The sequence below is a fragment of the Gopherus flavomarginatus genome, chromosome 8, assembly GCF_025201925.1.
Source record: "Gopherus flavomarginatus isolate rGopFla2 chromosome 8, rGopFla2.mat.asm, whole genome shotgun sequence".
NCBI lineage: Eukaryota > Metazoa > Chordata > Testudines > Testudinidae > Gopherus > Gopherus flavomarginatus.
This window is the reverse complement of record NC_066624.1, coordinates 33,841,725-33,860,258: the sequence shown is the minus strand read 5'-3', so window position 1 is coordinate 33,860,258 and position 18,534 is coordinate 33,841,725. Positions and strand designations below refer to the sequence as shown.

The following is an 18,534-nucleotide window of genomic DNA, read 5'->3' as shown; positions in this document are numbered from 1 at the left end:
TACCGAAAGCACATGTGCTATGTAATGTTAACAGCAAGGTTTACCGTGAAAAGAGTCTACCCACTGTTCTCTAAAATGTGTCTTTTTTACTACCACTCCCCCTTTTTATTCCTCCACCAGCTGCAAATGTTTCAACGTTCACACTATCTTCTTCCTAGAGGCTAGCAAAGATTAGAAGGCAAAAAAAAAATGCACTCATGATGAAATGTTCTCTGAGCTCATGCAGTCCTCCCACATTGAAAGAGCCCAGCAGAATGTGTGGAGGCAGACAATGTCAGAGTCCAGGAAAGCACAATATGAACGTGAGGACAGGTGGCGGGCTGAAAATGATAGGTGGCGTCAGCTTGGTGACAGAAGGCAAGAGGCAATCCTGAGGCTACTTGAGGAACAAACTGATATGCTGATATGCTCTGGCGTATAGTTGAAGTTCAGGAAAGGCAGCTTGAGCATAGACTGCCGTTACAGCCCCTGTGTAACCAACCGCCCTCCTCACCAAGTTCCATGGCCTCCTCACCCAGATGCCCAAGAACGCGTGGTGGGGGCCTCCGGGCACCCAACCACTCCATGCCAGAGGACCGCCCAAGCAACAGAAAGCTGGCATTCAATAAGTTTTAAAGAGCAGTGTTTTAAAGTGCTTCCCTCCTCCCCCACCCCAACCTGTGCTTCCCTTCTCCCCCACCCCTCCTGGGCTACCTTGGCAGTTATCCTCCTATTTGTGTGATGAATCAATAAAGAATGGATGAATGTGAAGCAACAATGACTTTATTGCCTCAGCAAGCAGTGATCAAAGGGGGAAGGGGAGGGTGGTTAGCTTACCGGGGGGGAGGGGGCGGACTGGCTTCATCAAGGAGAAACAGACAGAACTTTTACACCGTAGCCTGGCCAGTCATGAAACTGGTTTTCAAAGCTTCTCTGATGCACACTGCATCTTCCTGTACTCTGCTAACCGTCCTGATGTCTGGCAGAGCATAATCAGTGGCCAAGTGATTAGCCTCAACCTCCCACCCCGCCACAAATGTCTCCCCCTTACTCTCACAGATATTGTGGAGTGCACAGCAAGCAGTAATAACAATGGGAATATTGGTTTCGCTGAGGTCTATCCGAGTCAGTAAACTGTGCCAGCGCGCTTTTAAACATCCAAAGGCACATTCTACCACCATTCTGCACTTGCTCAGCCTATAGTTGAACAGCTCCTGACTACAATCCAGGCTGCCTATGGACGGCTTCATGAGCCATGGCATTAAGGGGTAGGCTGGGTCCCCAAGGATAACTATAGGCAGTTCAACATCCCCAACGGTTATTTTCTGGTTTGAGAAGAAAGTCCTTTGCTGCAGCTTTTGAAACAGACCAGAGTTCCTAAAGATGCAAGCATCATGTACCTTTCCCAGCCATCCCACGTTGATGTTGGTGAAACATCCTTTGTGATCCACCAGTGCTTGCAGCACCATTGAAAAGTACCCCTTTTGGTTTATGTACTTGCTGGCTTGGTGCTCCGGTGCCAAGATAGGGATATGGATTCCGTCTATCGTCCCACCACAGTTAGGGAATCCCATTGCAGCAAAGCCATCCACTATGACCTGCACATTTCCCAGAGTCACTACCCTTGATAGCAGCAGCTCTTTGATTGCATTGGCTACTTGGATCACAGCAGCCCCCACCGTAGATTTGCCGACTCCAAACTGATGCCCGACTGACCGGTAGCAGTCTGGTGTTGCAAGCTTCCACAGGGCTACCACCACTTGTGTGTGAGTTGTGAGGACTGCTCTCATCTTGGTATTCTTGTGCTTCAGGGCAGGGGAAAGCAATTCACAAATTTCCATGAAAGTGCCCTTACGCATGCCAAAGTTTCGTAGCCACTGGGAATCGTCCCAGACACGCAACACTATGTGGTCCCACCAGTCTGTGCTTGTTTCTCAGGCCCAGAATCGGCGTTCCATGGCTAGAACCTGCCCCATTAACAGCATGATGTCCACATTGCCAGGGCCCGTACTTTGAGAGAAGTCTGTGTCCATGTCCTCATCACCCTCGTCACTGCGCTGCCATCACCTCCTTGCCTGGTTTTGCTTTTGCAGGTTCTGGTTCTGCATATACTGCAGGATCATGGGTGTGATATTTACAGTGATCATAATTGCAGCAGTGATCTGAGCAGGCTCCATGCTTGCAGTGCTATGGCGTCTGAGCTGAAAAAAGGCGCAAAACGATTGTATGCTGTTGCTCTGACTGAAGGAGGGGTGACTCACGACATGGTTTACAGGGTTGGCTTACAGGGTTGTCACACAGAATGGCCCCCTCAAGGATTAAATTCACAACTCTGGGTTTAGCAGGCCAATGCTCAAACCACTAAACTATCATTCCCCCCACTATTCATGGAGAGATGGAGGGAGTGGGGAGCAAATGAATACAAATGAATACAAAACAAATCTGGTCTCTTTACTGTTTTGATCCATTCCATCTCTCTTATACATCTCAGGCTGGCAGCAGACGGTGCAGTATGACTGCTAGTCATTGTCATCTCCCATTTATGTCCAGGTGCCCCTGGCTGACCTCACCAAGGCCAGCCAGGAGCACACACATCTGCCCAGGCACCCTCAACCGACCTCACTGAGGTCAGCTAAAAGAGCACCCAGGAGACAATGATGAAGGCTACCAATCGTAATGCACCATGTACTGCCAAAAGGTAATGAGCTGCTGCTGTGTAGCAATGCAGTACCACGTCTGGCAGCACCCAGGAGACAAACGGTGACGGTGAGCTGAGCGGGCTCCACGCTTGCCATGGTATGGCGTCTGCACGGGTAACCCAGGAAAAAAGGTGAGAAATGATGTATTGCTGTTGCTTTCACGGCTGGGGGTGAGGGGGCTGACAACATTTACCCAGAACCACCCGCGACAATGTTTTTTCCCTATGAGGCATTGGGAGCTCAACCCAGAATTCCAATGGGTGGCGGAGACTGCAGAAACTGTGGGATAGCTACCCACAGTGCAATGCTCCAAAAGTCGATGCTAGCCTCAGTACTGTGGATGCATTCCGCCGAGTTAATGGTCTTAAGTGAGGACACACACAATCGACTGTATAAAATCGATTTCTAAAATATCAACTTCTATAAATTTGACCTAATTTCATAGTGTAGCCATACCCTAACAGTCTCTTCACAGTCTATCACTTTGAAAAGCTTCTTTAGTACATGAATTTCTAATACTTCACAAAAGAACACTTGCTATTCTACAAGTTTCCATGTATTTGTGGTCACTAGGACTGATGAAATAATTACTGTGAAATTACTTTTTAAAAAATAACATGGATTATCATTCTTTCTCTCCCCTCTCAGACACACATAAGAGGTATTACATATGTATCATGCTTCTCCTTCTTCAGCCTTCTCGATCACTCCAGTAACATCCTCATTCCCTCCCCTTTTGGTGGTTCACGGCATCTTTGGCTGGTACTGGTCTCTCTGATTCCTTCAGCAGTAGCAGCCCTGGGCTGGTTGTGCTATTTATTCACTTTTCCTTTTGGCCACTCAAAGTGTTTCAGTTTTTTCATGAGAAACCTTCAAATGCTCTCTTCTGTGTTTTCCCCTCTAATTATACATATATTTAGCACATCTCATCAGAACAAATACTACAAGTATTTTCCATCGTGTTATAGATCAGTTAGACCAGTGTTCTTCAATTCAAGGCCTGAGAGCCAATGGTGGCTCCCATGGACCCTAAGTGTGGCTCCCTGTCGATTGCGCTCTCCAGCGACAGTGGAGCTACAGCTAAGACAGGTTCCCTGCCTGCCCTGGCCCCACGCCGCTCCTGGAAGCGGCCAGCACACCCCCATGGTTCCAGGAGGTGGGACAAAGGGATGGGGTAGCAGAGGTCTCCGCAGGCTGCTCCTGCCTGTAAGCACTATCCCCGCAGCTCCCATTGGCTGGGAACAAGGAACTTTGGCCAATGGGAGTTGTGGGGACAGTGCCTGTAGAGAGGGGCAGCATGCAGAGCCACATGCCCCTCCAGGGGCTGGAGGGGCACATTGGCCCCTTCCAGGAGCGGTGTGGGGCCAGGGCCGCCCCCTTCCATGGGCAGGTTCTGAATAGCTCTTCCACTGCGCAACCTGCGGCCTCCCAGAGCCAGCCCCCAATACCCCCTCCTACACCCCAAGCCCCTGCCTCAGCTCATAGCCCTCCCAGAGCCCACACTCCATACCTCCTGCTGCACCCCACACCCACTCCTGGAGCCAGCAGCCTATACCCCCTCCTGCATCCGAACATTCTGCCCCAGCCTGGAATCCCCTCCTGTACCCAAACTGCCTCCCAGAGCTTGCATTCCTCACTCCCTCCTGCACCCCAAGCCCCAGCCCTGAGCCTCCTCCCAGAGCCTGCACTCCATACTGACTCCTGCACCCCATACTCCCACCTGGAGCCAGCAGCCCATACCCCCTCCTGCATCCGAACACTCTGTTCCAGCCTGGAGTCCCTTCCTGCACTCAAACTCCCTCCCAGAGCTTGCACCCCTCACCCACTGCTGCACTCCAAGCCCGTGCCCCAGCCCTGAGCCCCCTCTCAGAGCCAGCCTCCCTATACCTCCTTCTGTACCCCAAGTAATATTACCAATAACTGCAATATTACCATATCAACAAATAAAGAACTCAGAGTGTTCAACCGTCTGTGTCGGATTGATGTGGCTCTCACATTGAAGGTTTTTTACCAAAGTGGCCCCCACTTCAAAAATAGCAAAGAGCACTGAGTTAGACCAATCCAAGCAGTAACACAGAATCCAGGACCATTTTTTTAGCTGTGTAAAACCCAAACCAGGTTTTATTTGCTAAGATGGGCCAGGAGCCAAATTTTAAAGCTTTAGTGGGTCCATATACATGTTTTCAGTGATAGTTCAATTCCTTTTCAAATGAGGATGGTCAAACTAAAGGTGGGTTTTGTTTCATAATAACTGAGTGATATTTTGGTTTTGCAGAAACAAAACCAGAGACAGTTCTGATTAGAGACCCATTTATCCCAGCAACCTGAAATTTGGGAGGGAAAACTGAATAAATAATTTTGTTCCTTCTCTAGTTATGCTTCAGAGAGCTTTTTGTTTGTAAACTGATGCATTGCAATAACTACTAGTGCCGGGATAAAGCACATTTTTTTCACAATTTGGAAACATTTATTCTTTATTTTTAAACACTAGAGCATTTGAGTTTCTAATGTAACCTACTCTCCATCAGGTCTCAGCTCTGTCTACAGCTTTTTGCAAAATCAGTGAATGCATGAAGCAACAGTTGCATTAATCTCAAACATGCCATTCATCTCTGAGGTTGGAAGAAGGGTGAAGAGCATGACAACTAAAGTACTGTGCTGCTATAAGAAGCTTTTCTTTAGAGTTTATTTAGATTTTTCTAGTTTTTTTTAAGTCTCTCCACTCGCTAATAGAACTAACTGATAACTTCAAATTATCCTGTCTTGAGTCACTCACTTTTATCCAATTCACATTCTTAAATGGAAATAAGGCCATTCCATATATAAGAGACAGAGTCTTTCATTATTAGGACCAAATTTAACTGTTTAAAACTATCTATTAGAACTGTAGACCAACAGTTAATTTGGTTCTCTTTACTTTTCTTAAAAATATGATTCCCTTTATGTAATAAAATCTAACACAAAGGCCAGTTAACTCCTTTCTTGTTTCAATACTTATATAGGTTCATTAAAAAATTGTTCATATTTTGCTTAAGTAATGAGAGCATTAATTTCAACATTTAAAGGAAATGCTGTTTGCAAGTGAATGTACAAGACTTTATACGATATGCTGTTAAAGTTTCCCCAGCTCAGTCTTCATTGCCAGGACACAAACAAAGTTAAGTCTAAAGGAGGAGGACTGCAGATTCAAACAAAATTAATACCATAATCCCAATTTGTGCTAATGTTTCACTATACTCATATTCACAGAACTGCCTTGAAATAATTTCAGGGGTGAGGAATGCTCCAGAGGCAATGTGCTTTTCTGCACCATCATGGGAGTAGGAGTGCTCTGACAGCAGTTCACACAGGCTAGAAGAACAGTGAATGAGAGTACCTACATTTCCGTGCACCCATGCCTGACAAAGGAATTGCCTTCCATTTCTTTCTAACAGCCCTCTCGGGCAGATGGTTGGATGGTTCCAAAGGTTGCCACATGCCTAGCTGTCTCTGCTAGGGGGAAGGTGACAGAATGTAAGGCCCTTGAGCAGGTAACGGTGGATTCTTTCAGCTCACAGGGCCTGAGCCAAAGCACCCTGAATTTAATGGAAAAACTCCCATTGATTTCAGTCGGATCTGGATCAGGCCCAAACAGGTGCCGAGAAAACAACCTTCAAGTTCCAGAGTAAAATCAACACACACACACACACTTCTTCTATTGCCTGATTTAAATTCAAAATTAATTCACTCAAATAGCTTTAACAGAAGACATTCAAATCTTTAACAAGATATTGAGCCCTCCCCACCATTGTCTCTGCTATCTTAGAAATATGAAGAAATCCTTTTCTATTCCATTTTCTATTAATGTCTCTCAGCAAAAGATAATGCTTTGTACAGAGCAGGGATTTTGTCTACCTCACAGACTGGTGTTAAAAATAAAAAAGTAAAAGAAAAAGCAGTGGCAATCTTTGTATGCTGTAGATATGCAGTTTGAATGAGAACATTTCTTCAGGCCCCCTTTACTTTCACCACATTGTTAACAAAATTGTCTACAGAAAACTAAGTCAAACCTATGGATCTGATCCTTAGCTAGGGTCAATCATCAAAGCACCACTAAGGCCTACACAGAGTTACCCTAGCTGAGGATCTGTTCCTGTACAGAAATAATTGAAGTGAATCCCATTTTATCACCACAAATATTTTATTAACTTATTTTCCTGCATAGATACCTCATGACTAACTCAGATAAAAACATGGGAGTTTTCTTTGTACTGAGGATAGGCTACCGATGGAAGAAAGACTCAGACAAATAACAAACCCTTATCACAAATGCATTAACGCAGCTTTCCAGAATCTGGATTCAATTCTGATGTGGTTCCCATTGCTTTAATAAGCTTTCATTAATGTCTTATAATGTCTCTATGATCTGTACTTGGGCATGAAGGTAACATAGTGAGGACAATGCTTGTGATGCTTCTAAATTTCCCCACTGGCTTCTTTACTGCTTTATATTGTTGATTATGTCAGCTAGTCAGCTTTTTAGTACCCTGCATGGTAGGGTATGTTTCTAGTCTGAAAATGGCACTCAACCTCTCAGTAAAAAAAAAATCTTTCCTGTTTTTGAGAGACCTTGAGGTACAGCTCTGTTCAAATGAAGGCTCCAATTCTAGACTCCATTAGCATTAAGAACCACTTATCAGATGCTGCAAAGCTTTATTGCTTTCCACCTGGCCTAGATTACTTAGATTCCTGAGCATACAATACTAGTGAGGACAGTGCTACAACCTCTCTTTGTTTTACAGAGCTGCACAGCTAAATACTATGTTAATGCAAGAAGTACCATACTGCCATCTACAGACAGGAATATCCCCTAATATAATCATTCAGTACTAAATTTTCCCACAGCCAAGAGTCACTTTATTCTAATTTTCTCCTTTTAACATTGATGAATCACAAACTGTTTACATTGCAATATCTCAGCCAAGCATGAACTTTCAGGCTTTTAATCTTTATAGACAAAGTTATTCTGCAGATCTTAGAGGTACAGACAAAGAAAGAGAGAGTGAGCAGCTAGAAACTTTGTATTACCTGTCTGGTGTTGATGGGGCCTGGGGTCTTGAAGCCACCTTGACAGCTGCATTCGGAGACACTATACGGGTCCGAGCTGCTTGAGGAGCACTTGGAGAGCGAGTCACAACCCACCACAAAGGTGTTATCCAGAGGCAGTTCTTGAATGACATGGTGCTTCTTAGGGGGCACAGGAGTCTCGGGTTTAATTTGAAAGGTGGGCTGTGGAGAGGCAGACTTGTAATGCTTTGCTAAATCTGGGCTGTCAGGCTTAAATGTGGTTGGTGTGGTGGCCCAGTTATATTTTCCCATAGTCTGTTCTTCTAGCTCTACGGGAATGTCTAAAGTGCCATTTATATGCTCATGGGCAGGATCATCGGGCTTAGATTCTTCAATTGTCACAAAGTTGAGAAGGAGGCTTTTAGGAGAGCGCTTCTTTTTCTTCTTCTTCTTCTTGATCTGTCGGTTCTCCTGGTTTGGGGAGACCCATTCCCCACTCTGCTTGCTTTTTTGGACAACCTTGTGCCGGGGTGTCTGACGGCATCGTACCAGAGCAGTGACAAAAATGACCAAGATGACTGTCATGGTGCCTGCAATTATAGCAATGATGATTTTGACATAGTCATTGGTCTGTGGGGTTATCTCACCATCCCCAACATTCTGGCCCACTGGTGTTTCCATATTTCTGCGCACCAGCTCCTGCACATATGAACCATTGGTGATGGTCTCATTTACAAATAAATGCACCAGTGCTATGGTATAGAGAGACTCTGGCTGTCCTAAATCATTGACTTTTATCACCAGCCTGTGTAAGCCATGATCTGCTGTGATTACCTTCTCTTTCAAAGTAATGTTGCCTGTTAACTGATCAATTGTAAACAAACTTCTCGAATTCCCACCTATAATGCTGTAGCGGAGCTCTGCATTCATCCCTGTATCATTGTCAACTGCAAAGACTTTAGTCACCACAGATCCTGGATTGGTGGCTGTGGGAATCAACTCATAGGAGTAGTTGGATGAAGGGATGACAAAAACTGGCCTGTTGTCATTCACATCAACTACATTTATGGTCACTTTGGCAGTGGAAGAGCGTTGCACTCTTCCTCCATCGATAGCCTTCACCTGGAAAGTGTAAGAACCTTGTTGCTCTCTATCAAATGTAATATTGGGTCTTATTACACCAGTAAGTGGATCGATAATGAAATTCTCTCTGCCATTTAATATAGAGAGAGTAACTGCAGCATTCTCTCCAGAGTCAGCGTCAGTAACGGTGATAAGCCCCACGGTGCCATACATGGGGAGGTTTTCTGGCACATAGAAATTGTATTCATTATGGGTAAAAGCAGGGCTGTTGTCATTCTGGTCCAGAACTGATAGTGTCACAGTAGCATTGGTCTGCAGTGGTGGCATCCCATTATCCTTAGCCAGTACAGTGAACGAGTACCTGTCCTGCTTTTCCCTGTCCAACTTTCTCACTACTGTCAGAACTCCTGTGCGGCGATCCAGGTTGAAAATGGCGGGTGCATCTGAACCCAGCATATAGCTGATCTCAGCATTGCGTCCACTGTCTGCATCTGTGGCACTGATCTTGGTCAGCTGGGTCCCAGGAGCATTGTTCTCAGGTATGGAAAGTCCTATGACAGGCTGTGTAAAAACTGGGGCATTGTCATTCTCATCTTTGATTTTGATCAGCAGCATTGCAGACTGATTCAAGGGAGGTTTCCCTGAATCAGAGGCCACTATTTTAATGGCATATTCTCGCGTAGCCTCATAGTCTAGAAATGTGGCAGTCTCCAACAGAAACTGATTATCAAATACTGGCTTTAACCTAAAAGGGACATCATGGTCTGTGAAGCAGGTAACTTTTCCATTCAGATCAGCATCCTTGTCCATTACTGTAATCAGGGCAATTTTTGTATTGAGTGGTGCTTTCTCAGACAGGAGCACAGTCCCATTCACTGGATTGATGATGTATCTTGTGTCTATGGATGGGACATTATCGTTAATATCGGTGATATTTACTGTCACTGTTGCTCTTGATGGAATTGAGCTGCCATCACTTGCCAAAACAGTTAACTTGTGTACGGGTGACTCCTCTCTGTCCAGTGGTTCCTTAATTGTGATGAGGCCAGTGGTGTTATCTAAGGCAAAGAGCCTTTTGGCCAGACTGGAGATCTGATTGCTGAAAAAGAAGTGGATCTGTGCATTTGAACCCAGATCAGCATCAGTGGCATGGAGCTGAGAAACTGAGGTGCCTACTGGAGCATTTTCTGGAATGCTAACTTCAATGTCATTTTCCTTAAAGACTGGGCGATTGTCATTCACATCAGTAACTGTTACTTGTAGGATGGCTGTACTGGATCTGGGAGGTGTTCCACCATCTTCAACTTTAATCTTCATCACATATGTGTCTTTCTGCTCCCTGTCCAGGATCTGCTGGACTATCAACTGTGGCCACTTGTCTCCCTCAGGTGTTTCAATTATATCAAGTCCAAATACATTTTGACCCTAGAAGACACAGAAAAGGGAACAATTTTTATTATGAAAATATATTACAAATAGATAGACATCTTTATTGTACACATGGGATCCCATGAAAATACCTTTATAGGTGTATTTATACTGCTAGATTAAGCCTTTAGCCTTTGCCTTGAGCACAGAGCTGGTGGTACCTGTGCCTATCTAGTAGCAGGCCTGAGCAGGAATGGTGTTTCAGAGCATCAAGATTCCTTTTACAGCTCCAGCTCAAATTACTGCAACTCCTGAAAACATGTGGCTTACTTCCTATTTTACACCTAGGCGAGGGGTGGAGGGGAGAGAGATGCCAAGGCTCAACATCAGACCCCATGCTCACAGAGGGGCAGGATCCACGGAGCTAAGGGTGTGCCCCACAACAAGCCAGGACCCGAGATTTGGGGAGGGCAAGCAAAAGGATAGGGGGAATTAATCCCCAGTTCAGCAGAGCAAGACAAGGGTACAATCTGTACCATTTAGAGAAAAGAAAAACTACACCATATTGAAAAGGGGATTACCACATAATTTAAGATTCAAGTGGCACAGTCACAACTGAGACATGTTAGGTTATTAGAAATACATGAAAATCAGGAAGAATTATTCCCCTTTTCATCTATGTATGTATCAATCACTATGTATTTCATATTTGCTGTGAAAAATACATTCCAAGTGTGAAAATAAGATGTTTTTTCTTATCACAGGACTATTACATTTACACACTGAGTAATAAGATCCTGTAACAGGGTTTGTTGAACACTTCATGCCCTTCTTACAGCATTTATATGTGCAGACACTTTAAAAACACAGCTTTTCCTTAGACTGCGGGATGGACAGAGCAGTCTAAAGTAATGTGCTGTCCTGCAGGTGGGAGACTGGAGTCCGATTCCCAATGCTGGTATCTCTCTAAGCCAGCAGATGCTGGGACTCTTGCAAAGGGACCATACACATCCCTGAAGGAGAAGGAATTGATTAGCAATGATCAACAGCAATTTCTCTGACTGATGAAGAGTGGTATTGACAAATTCCAAAGGGAATCCTGACAGCATTATCTCCCCAGAAGGATGGGGGCCATAATGCAGGCATTGAAAATAGGTATGTAACATGGGTGAAAATGGGGCTCAGTGAGGCTCAGATAGGATAGTGGGGCACGGAACAGTTAGGATTTTATATATGTATGTATTTGTTTTTAAGAACATTAAACTCTTGTTATACCTGTCATGTTTATCGTCAGAAACCGTGCTGCGGACCTAGCTCTTGCTATACTCATGATGGGACTGGTTCTGTCACCCTTACTGACACTGAGTAGTAACTTACTGCATGAGTATTTTCATTGACTTTAATGTGTCTACTCAGCAAGCAGCTAGTAAGCATGAGTAAGGGTGGCAGAATTGGGCCTGCTATTGTTTTATTTATTCATTTTAATTTATACACAAATTGCTAAAAGATCATCTCTCTATGGCTCTAGATTCTGCCAATAAAATTTACAAAGACAACTGTTAGTTTAATTTACAACTAACATTAACCAGATGTAAAAATGAAACATCAGCTCTTCCCATCTACATCCTCATGACACCCCCACCCATCACCAAAGTTTAGGGGGATGAGATAGAACAGGCGTCCGCAACCTTTGGCATGCGGCTTGCCAGGGTAAGCACCCTGGCAGGCCAGGCTGGTTTGTTTAACTGCCGCATCTGCAGGTTCAGCCGAACGCAGCTCCCACTGGCCGCGGTTCACCGCTCCAGGAAAATGGGGGTGGTGGGAAGTGGCGGTCAGTACATCCTTCAGCCTGTGTGGCAGGTAAACAAACCGGCTCGGCCTGCCAGGGGGCTTACCCTGGCAAGTCGCGTGCCAAAGGTTGCCAGCCCCTGAGATAGACTTGGCAGTGTGCACTACAAATCATGCAATTTAGGGTATTTAAGACCCTGTATGGAAGAGGGGCTTCCAGTGTGGAGGATTCCACATTTGCAATGGTTAGTAAAAAGCATGACTACACTGTACCCTGCTACCCACAATTAAATCAGTACCTATATGGGCCTAATCCTGCCTTTGTGCATCTTCCATTGTCATCAACAGTACCAGGCCTCTTGCAGATTAGGGCAGAATATGACTCTATCCATTGCAGCAATAATTTCCTTTGTGGCAAAGCTGCAATATCTCCATTTCAAATAAAATAACCCAACTCTTTATCCCTTGTACTGTGTCTGTCACCCCAATAAGTAATGACCTGTGACAATCTATAGCAGAAATGTGAATTGGAAAACAGATCTTAAAAGTTATGAAAACAAATGTAGATCTTGCTTTTTTCACTGGAAGATGAGTGAAGATGCCAACCCTGCTAATCGTGTCCGACTCAAGTTCTATATCCTTTAATTTCTAAAGCAGTGACCCCATGACAGACCTTCTCTTTATTAAAGACAAGTGAATATTCTCCCTCAGTGATAGGATTATCATTAGTGGATTACTGCAGGCAACCGTGCTAGCAGTTGTTTAATTTGGACTAAGGTTCTTATTTGTTGCACAAATGCTGAATTAAATAAACTGCTCTTTCAACACTGATTTCCACAAAAGCCTAGTAAGAGTGGGGGAAAAAAATCAGCTTTCCTTCCGTTCTTTATTTGCACACAAGCTGACAGATGTGCATTGATTATTCTGCCATTAGCTCCTGCAACTACAACAAACACTATATACAGACTTCTAATTCATGAAACTACATACCCAATTTAGCTCTTCTTTAACTATCACATATGACAAGAGACACATTTTTCATTATAGCATATGATTTTGGCTTAAACGTAGAACTTCAGTTCCCTGTCACTAGCAGTAAACTGCTAGGGAAACAGCAAAAAATCCAACACAAATTAGAATCTTTACTGAAAATATCAGCATTTTAGCAAAATGTTTTATGCAAAAATGATACCATATAGACTGGGATTAATTAAATTCAGATTTCTATAGAAATTATTCTAAAAAATACCAAATATAATAGAGAACTAGCTCTTCTATGCAAATTTTAAACTGATCTACAGCAACACACAGAACACTACATTCCTGTTATATTAGGGTATGTCTACACAGCTGCCAGGAGCAAGTCTCACAACCTTGGTTGCCAGACTTTTGCTAATAGGTCTCGTGCTGGTGCGCTGAAAATAACAACGTGGAAGTTCCAGCTTCAGAACTTCAGAGTCCAAGACTGAACATAAAAGCAATGTCTACAGCTATTTTTAGTGCACTGGCACGGGCCCTGTCACCGCGTCTGTTGACCCCAGCAGCTGTGTAACCATACCCTCATAGATTAATTTTAAAATGGTAAAGACAAGTTATTGTTCTCCATTAAACCCCAGGGGATAAGATCTTTCCATATGAGGTGTAGATTCTTATACTCATCTTTTCCTTCCATCCCTTTTGTTGTCTAAGTGATAGCAGTGAATAGTTAGGGTATGGCCTAATCACATATATCTAATGATTCCACCCTTCTGGCAGAATTCCTCAGAAACATCCTATAGAAAATTTTAGAGAATTATGTCCCTGCCATAGAATTCTTTAGGTTGTTTAAAAAAAAAAACACCTACAGAAAGGATGTCAGTCTATAAATTTCATAGATTTTTAAAAGTAGTATCTATAAAACCATAGTAGTTTCATTCCACTTAAATGGTATAGGGCTTGTCCATAAAGAGAATAGTGTTTTCTTATACATTTTTAAATATCTTAAGGGTCACTATGCTGACACAACTCATGCACAGCTGTAGTAGATGCCTTTTGTAATGACGATAATAACTTTAATACTCACAAAAAAGTATAAATACACACAAAGCCTAGCTTAGGATGCCTAGGGTCAAAGGCATATATAAAATTGGGCAAAGTACATACGTGGCAGTAAAGCCAGTCAAATTGACAATTAATGCAGATTTTTTTTAACAGACCAATTCAAGCAAACCTATTGGTACGTATTATTGAAATGAATAAGAATAGGGACTGTGCCATTAAATACATACTTTAATACACCTATCGTGAGGATGGAAAGCTCTCCCATTTTAAATAGTCTTTGAAAAATGATGAAACATTCAACAACAAAAGGAACTATGAAGCTCTGACCAAGTCCTACATGAGTAAAGCAATTTAGAATTAAGAGTGATAATCCAGGCTGAGCTATCAGCTTTAACTCTCACCAAACAAACCCAGAGGATGAAATTCTGGCTCCACTGAAGCTAATGGGAACATTGGCACTGACTTCAAGAGGTCAGGATTTCACCCACAGGGCTAGATTCTGACACCCTTATTAACAAACCTGTCCCACTGCATCATTGGGATTATTCCTGGTGTTGGTGCTGCTCAACAGCAGCAAAGGTATCTGAATTTAGCTCATAAGAAAAATATAATAGAAAGTTAGCACATATAAAGTATTGTTCACCTTCAAAGTGCTTTACAAACAGTACTCTTAAAACTGGGAAGTATTGTCCCAATTTTTTGATGTGGGTAACAAAGGAATAGTTAAATTATCTCATTTTAAGACATGCTAAGCACTGTAACTCCCATCTATTCAAGGCAAAAGAAGCTTCTCTTTCCAGAGCCAGGATTAGCATCAAGGAGCTCTTGGCTCAGACCATGAGACTCTCTCTCTCTCTCTCTCTCAAAAGAATAGCACAGTGATATGCACTTAAGCAAAGGTATCAGCCCAGATTTTCAGCTTAAACTCTGCTTCTTTACAATATAAGACCATTCACTTCACTGGAGTCATGCATTACATTGTGAGGTTCCTGTAATTACAAATCAGTATTTTTGTTGAAAGAACTCCCTGCCATATTTACCTGATCATTCGTAATGGATCCAAATGTCCTTTTCGGTGCTGTTTTGGGCTGTCATGTAAATACAAAATTAGAAAGTTTTTTAAAATGTGTAACATTGAAGTAGACTTGTAAATACACAACTCTTTAAACACAGACACTCAACACAGTGAAGTGGAACAGCTCTTTCAGTGCTACAACAGGCTAGCATGCTGGGACAGTAGACAGGGCTCCTAGGGTCCATTCCTGTACAAACTTACTTCTGGCCTATGTGATTCTGCAGTATCACACGCTGTCTCATTGAACTCAGTTGGATTCAGATTCTGGAGTAAGAGCTAAGCCTAGCAGAAAATATTTGCATGATTGGGCTCTTAGCTGGCAGATTACTGACTGGATGAACTGGAAAAGCAAAGCCATGGGTCAGTGCAGGCGCCATTAACATGGCCTGCTGTGGCCAAGACGACTCAGGAAATTAAGTTTGCAAACCAATAAATGGATATACAGTAACAGCTCCATTGGATGCTGATAAACTGATAGACCACAATGGTTTCTTAAATAAATAAAGCCCAAACCCCCCCACTATGGTAAAAAAATTCACATTAAAAATGTACACTACTGTGTGATGCATAGCACTTTGGATTTTAAAAGGGAATCAGTGTTTGTGATTGCTGTTGAGACCATCAGAGAGTTAAGGGGTAGATTCTGTAAGGTGCATGGTGTGCTTATATTTCACTGAAGGAGAACGCTCAGCACCTCACAGAATCAGGTTCTCATTGGCAAGAAGGCCTTGTTTCTGCAGACATGTTTAACTTAAGGCAATTTACTCACAGTGCATAAAATTAACCATATTTTAACAGGTTGAGGACCTAAATCTTTTTAGCAGATTTTACAAATGACAAAATCTATACAGAATGTATATAAGAAATATTCAAAGTGGTAATAAAATATACAATGAGCAAGTGGGCCCATACAGTTTAACCATTCTAAAATGCAAGAACCTACCATACAAAACACTTGTGGTTAGATAATCCTGGCATCAAACAGTGAATCAGACATAATGGTTTCCTGACTCCTTGATACAAAATTATTTTAAACAGATAAGTCATTTGCAATAATAATACTTTAATAAGAAAATCTTCAATATATAAGCACCTTGCATCCAAATGATCCTAAAATGCTTTAAGAACCCTCCCCTGAAATAGCTCAGCTGTTTGCTGGCTGATGAACATTTCAGGTATAGCCAAGAAGGAAACACTTGCACTTCTTTGAACATACAAGGTAGGTCCCAATATTCTGTTGTTGCCAAGAGAATTCCTATGGAACACTGTAGCACAGCAGGTGCAGTCAAGAATGAGCCAAGAGAAAGGATTACAGTAACACAGACACAAGATTTCCAATGCAAAATTATACAGGAGCTGCAAAATGGGACAGATTAGTTTTCAGATTTTGTTTTTTAAAAGCATGCATTTTTCTTTCAAACTTGACACTTTGAATGTGAAACGCGTAAATATCCACAGCAAAGTTAAACCCACTAAATACAGAGTTACTATAGATAATAAGTAAATACTAGCACATTCAGAACCATGGTAGCAGGAATGTCGCAACTCTAATGAAAAGGAATACAGGTCTCCAGTCTGCTGTCACAATGTGTGATTCAGATTTGTATTCATTCTGAAAGATTGTGCTGCATTATGCTTCTCTGTCATTTAATGCACATCAACTTTCCGCTTTCCTTTCTGCAATACTGCATGCAACTTAGGTTCCACGGGGGGCGGGGCGGGGGAGGAGTGTGGTGTACACATACTGAAAGACAGCAAGATGGCCTCAAAGAAGAAACTGAAATTAGAGATCTGTGAAATATTTGCAACACAAACAGAAATCCACAGGAAATTTGCCTGCTGTTGGGTTCCATTATAAACTGGTTGAAACTCAAGCAAGGTTTGTCAGAACATCTGCTGAGGTTAAAGTACTGAGGCCCGGTTTCAAGTAAACTTGTGTAAATGCATGGTTTTGTATCAATACTATGCACGGTTGCTGTTTCATATGCTGTTGATGTAAATCCTGCGAAATATAACAACAATCTATACTAAGTTTTGCTTAGACAGTCAAACCCAAAACTCAAAAGTGGAACTTGGGGGCTCTGAATTTCCATAAATCTAAGCTAAAGGAAATGCCTGTACAAGAACCTGTATGTAAATATGTTGAGCTCCTTGCCTAAAACTGTATGAATATGAAAAATCCAAGGGCAAAATCCATTTGGTGGAATACAAATTTATCGATGAACTTACAAGTGCCTAAGTATTTCTGAACCTCAGTTTATGGTTTTAAAAGAGCTACCCTAGCTGTAAAGCACAAGCAAAGCTTTCCTATCCATACACTCAAAGCCTAACTATTTACATTATAACAATAGCGAGCATAATACTAGGCAGGGGCTCAGCACAAAGTACAGATAAGGAACTATTATTTCAAAAGGGAGAGAAAGTAAGAAATACAATGGGCAAGTCATCAGAGAATCAGTAAGTGGTCCAAAGTATTGTAATCTGAACAAAAAGGAGGTTTAGGGGGAATACACAAGCACTGAATTGCTTGGGAAGCTAAATTTAATGTTATTGCAGAAAGACTGAGAGTAATGTCTCTTGCTGTTCCTTACCACCACAGGGCAGTCTGTCCTTTCTCTTCAGAACTCTTCCCAACTTTGATTTCCCCAAATCTCCTTTGGATTTGACTTCTCTGACAATTTTATCCATAAAGCTGTCTCATATTTCCTGAGCTAGTGAAAGCTGATGAATGTTCTTTGACCCAATTGTGAACAGGAAAAGGTCTAGCACACAGAATAATTGCCTTCCATGCCCTCATATAAGTTCTTTACACATGAGTTTAGCAAAACATACTAGCAGTTTCCTTAAATTTAAGCTTTATACTGAAGATGACAAATGTCAGTACAGTTGTCCTGACATGAAGGTGTCATTAGCAGTTCTATGGCCCAACTAAGCCCTGACAAACCTCTCTTCACCATTCATGTTAGGGGTGCTGTAGTGATGGTTAACAAGACAGATTTCCAGTTTTGGCATAGGAACTGTATCTTCCCATATTACAAGTTGTCCTATAGCAAAGTAAGCAATATAGTGACAACCTAAGTTTGTGTAACAATACTGCAAATCATGTATTTTTCAGGCTCTCTCTGATCCTGGGTTACCAGGGCTGCCACTTTTAACAGTTTTCCCTCCAACACAAATTCTCTGCATCACACTATTATGATGCTTGTACTGTGGTATCAGCACATTGCTTCATCTCATCAGGATGTAAAGTCATGACAGCATGAAATAATTTGAAGGTCACTTGAGTGGTTCTGCAAACTTAGCTCAAATGGACTCCTATCTAGGTGCATCACCAAAGCAGCCAAGTATCTCACAAGCATTAATTAATGTATCCCCACAATACTCTGAGGTAAGGAAGTATTACTACTCCCATTTTAAAGATGGGCTCCTGAGATAGAGAGAGTACATCACTTGTCC

The 18,534-nt window shown here is 42.6% G+C and overlaps 1 protein-coding gene across 3 annotated transcripts in view; it reads right to left on the bottom strand.

The window, feature by feature from the left end:
- PCDH11X (protocadherin 11 X-linked) overlaps positions 1–18,534 on the bottom strand; it is a 970,783-nt gene that overhangs the window by 892,448 nt on the left and 59,801 nt on the right. For 2 of the 3 annotated variants that reach the window (XM_050965003.1, XM_050965005.1), the window contains exons 2-3: positions 15,044–15,091; positions 7,746–10,232 (exon numbers count right to left, since the gene is read on the bottom strand). In XM_050965003.1, the coding sequence (XP_050820960.1) occupies positions 7,746–10,232; positions 15,044–15,091 (2,535 nt within the window). The remainder of the gene's footprint in view (positions 1–7,745; positions 10,233–15,043; positions 15,092–18,534) is intronic. The other variant, XM_050965004.1, reaches the window with a different exon arrangement.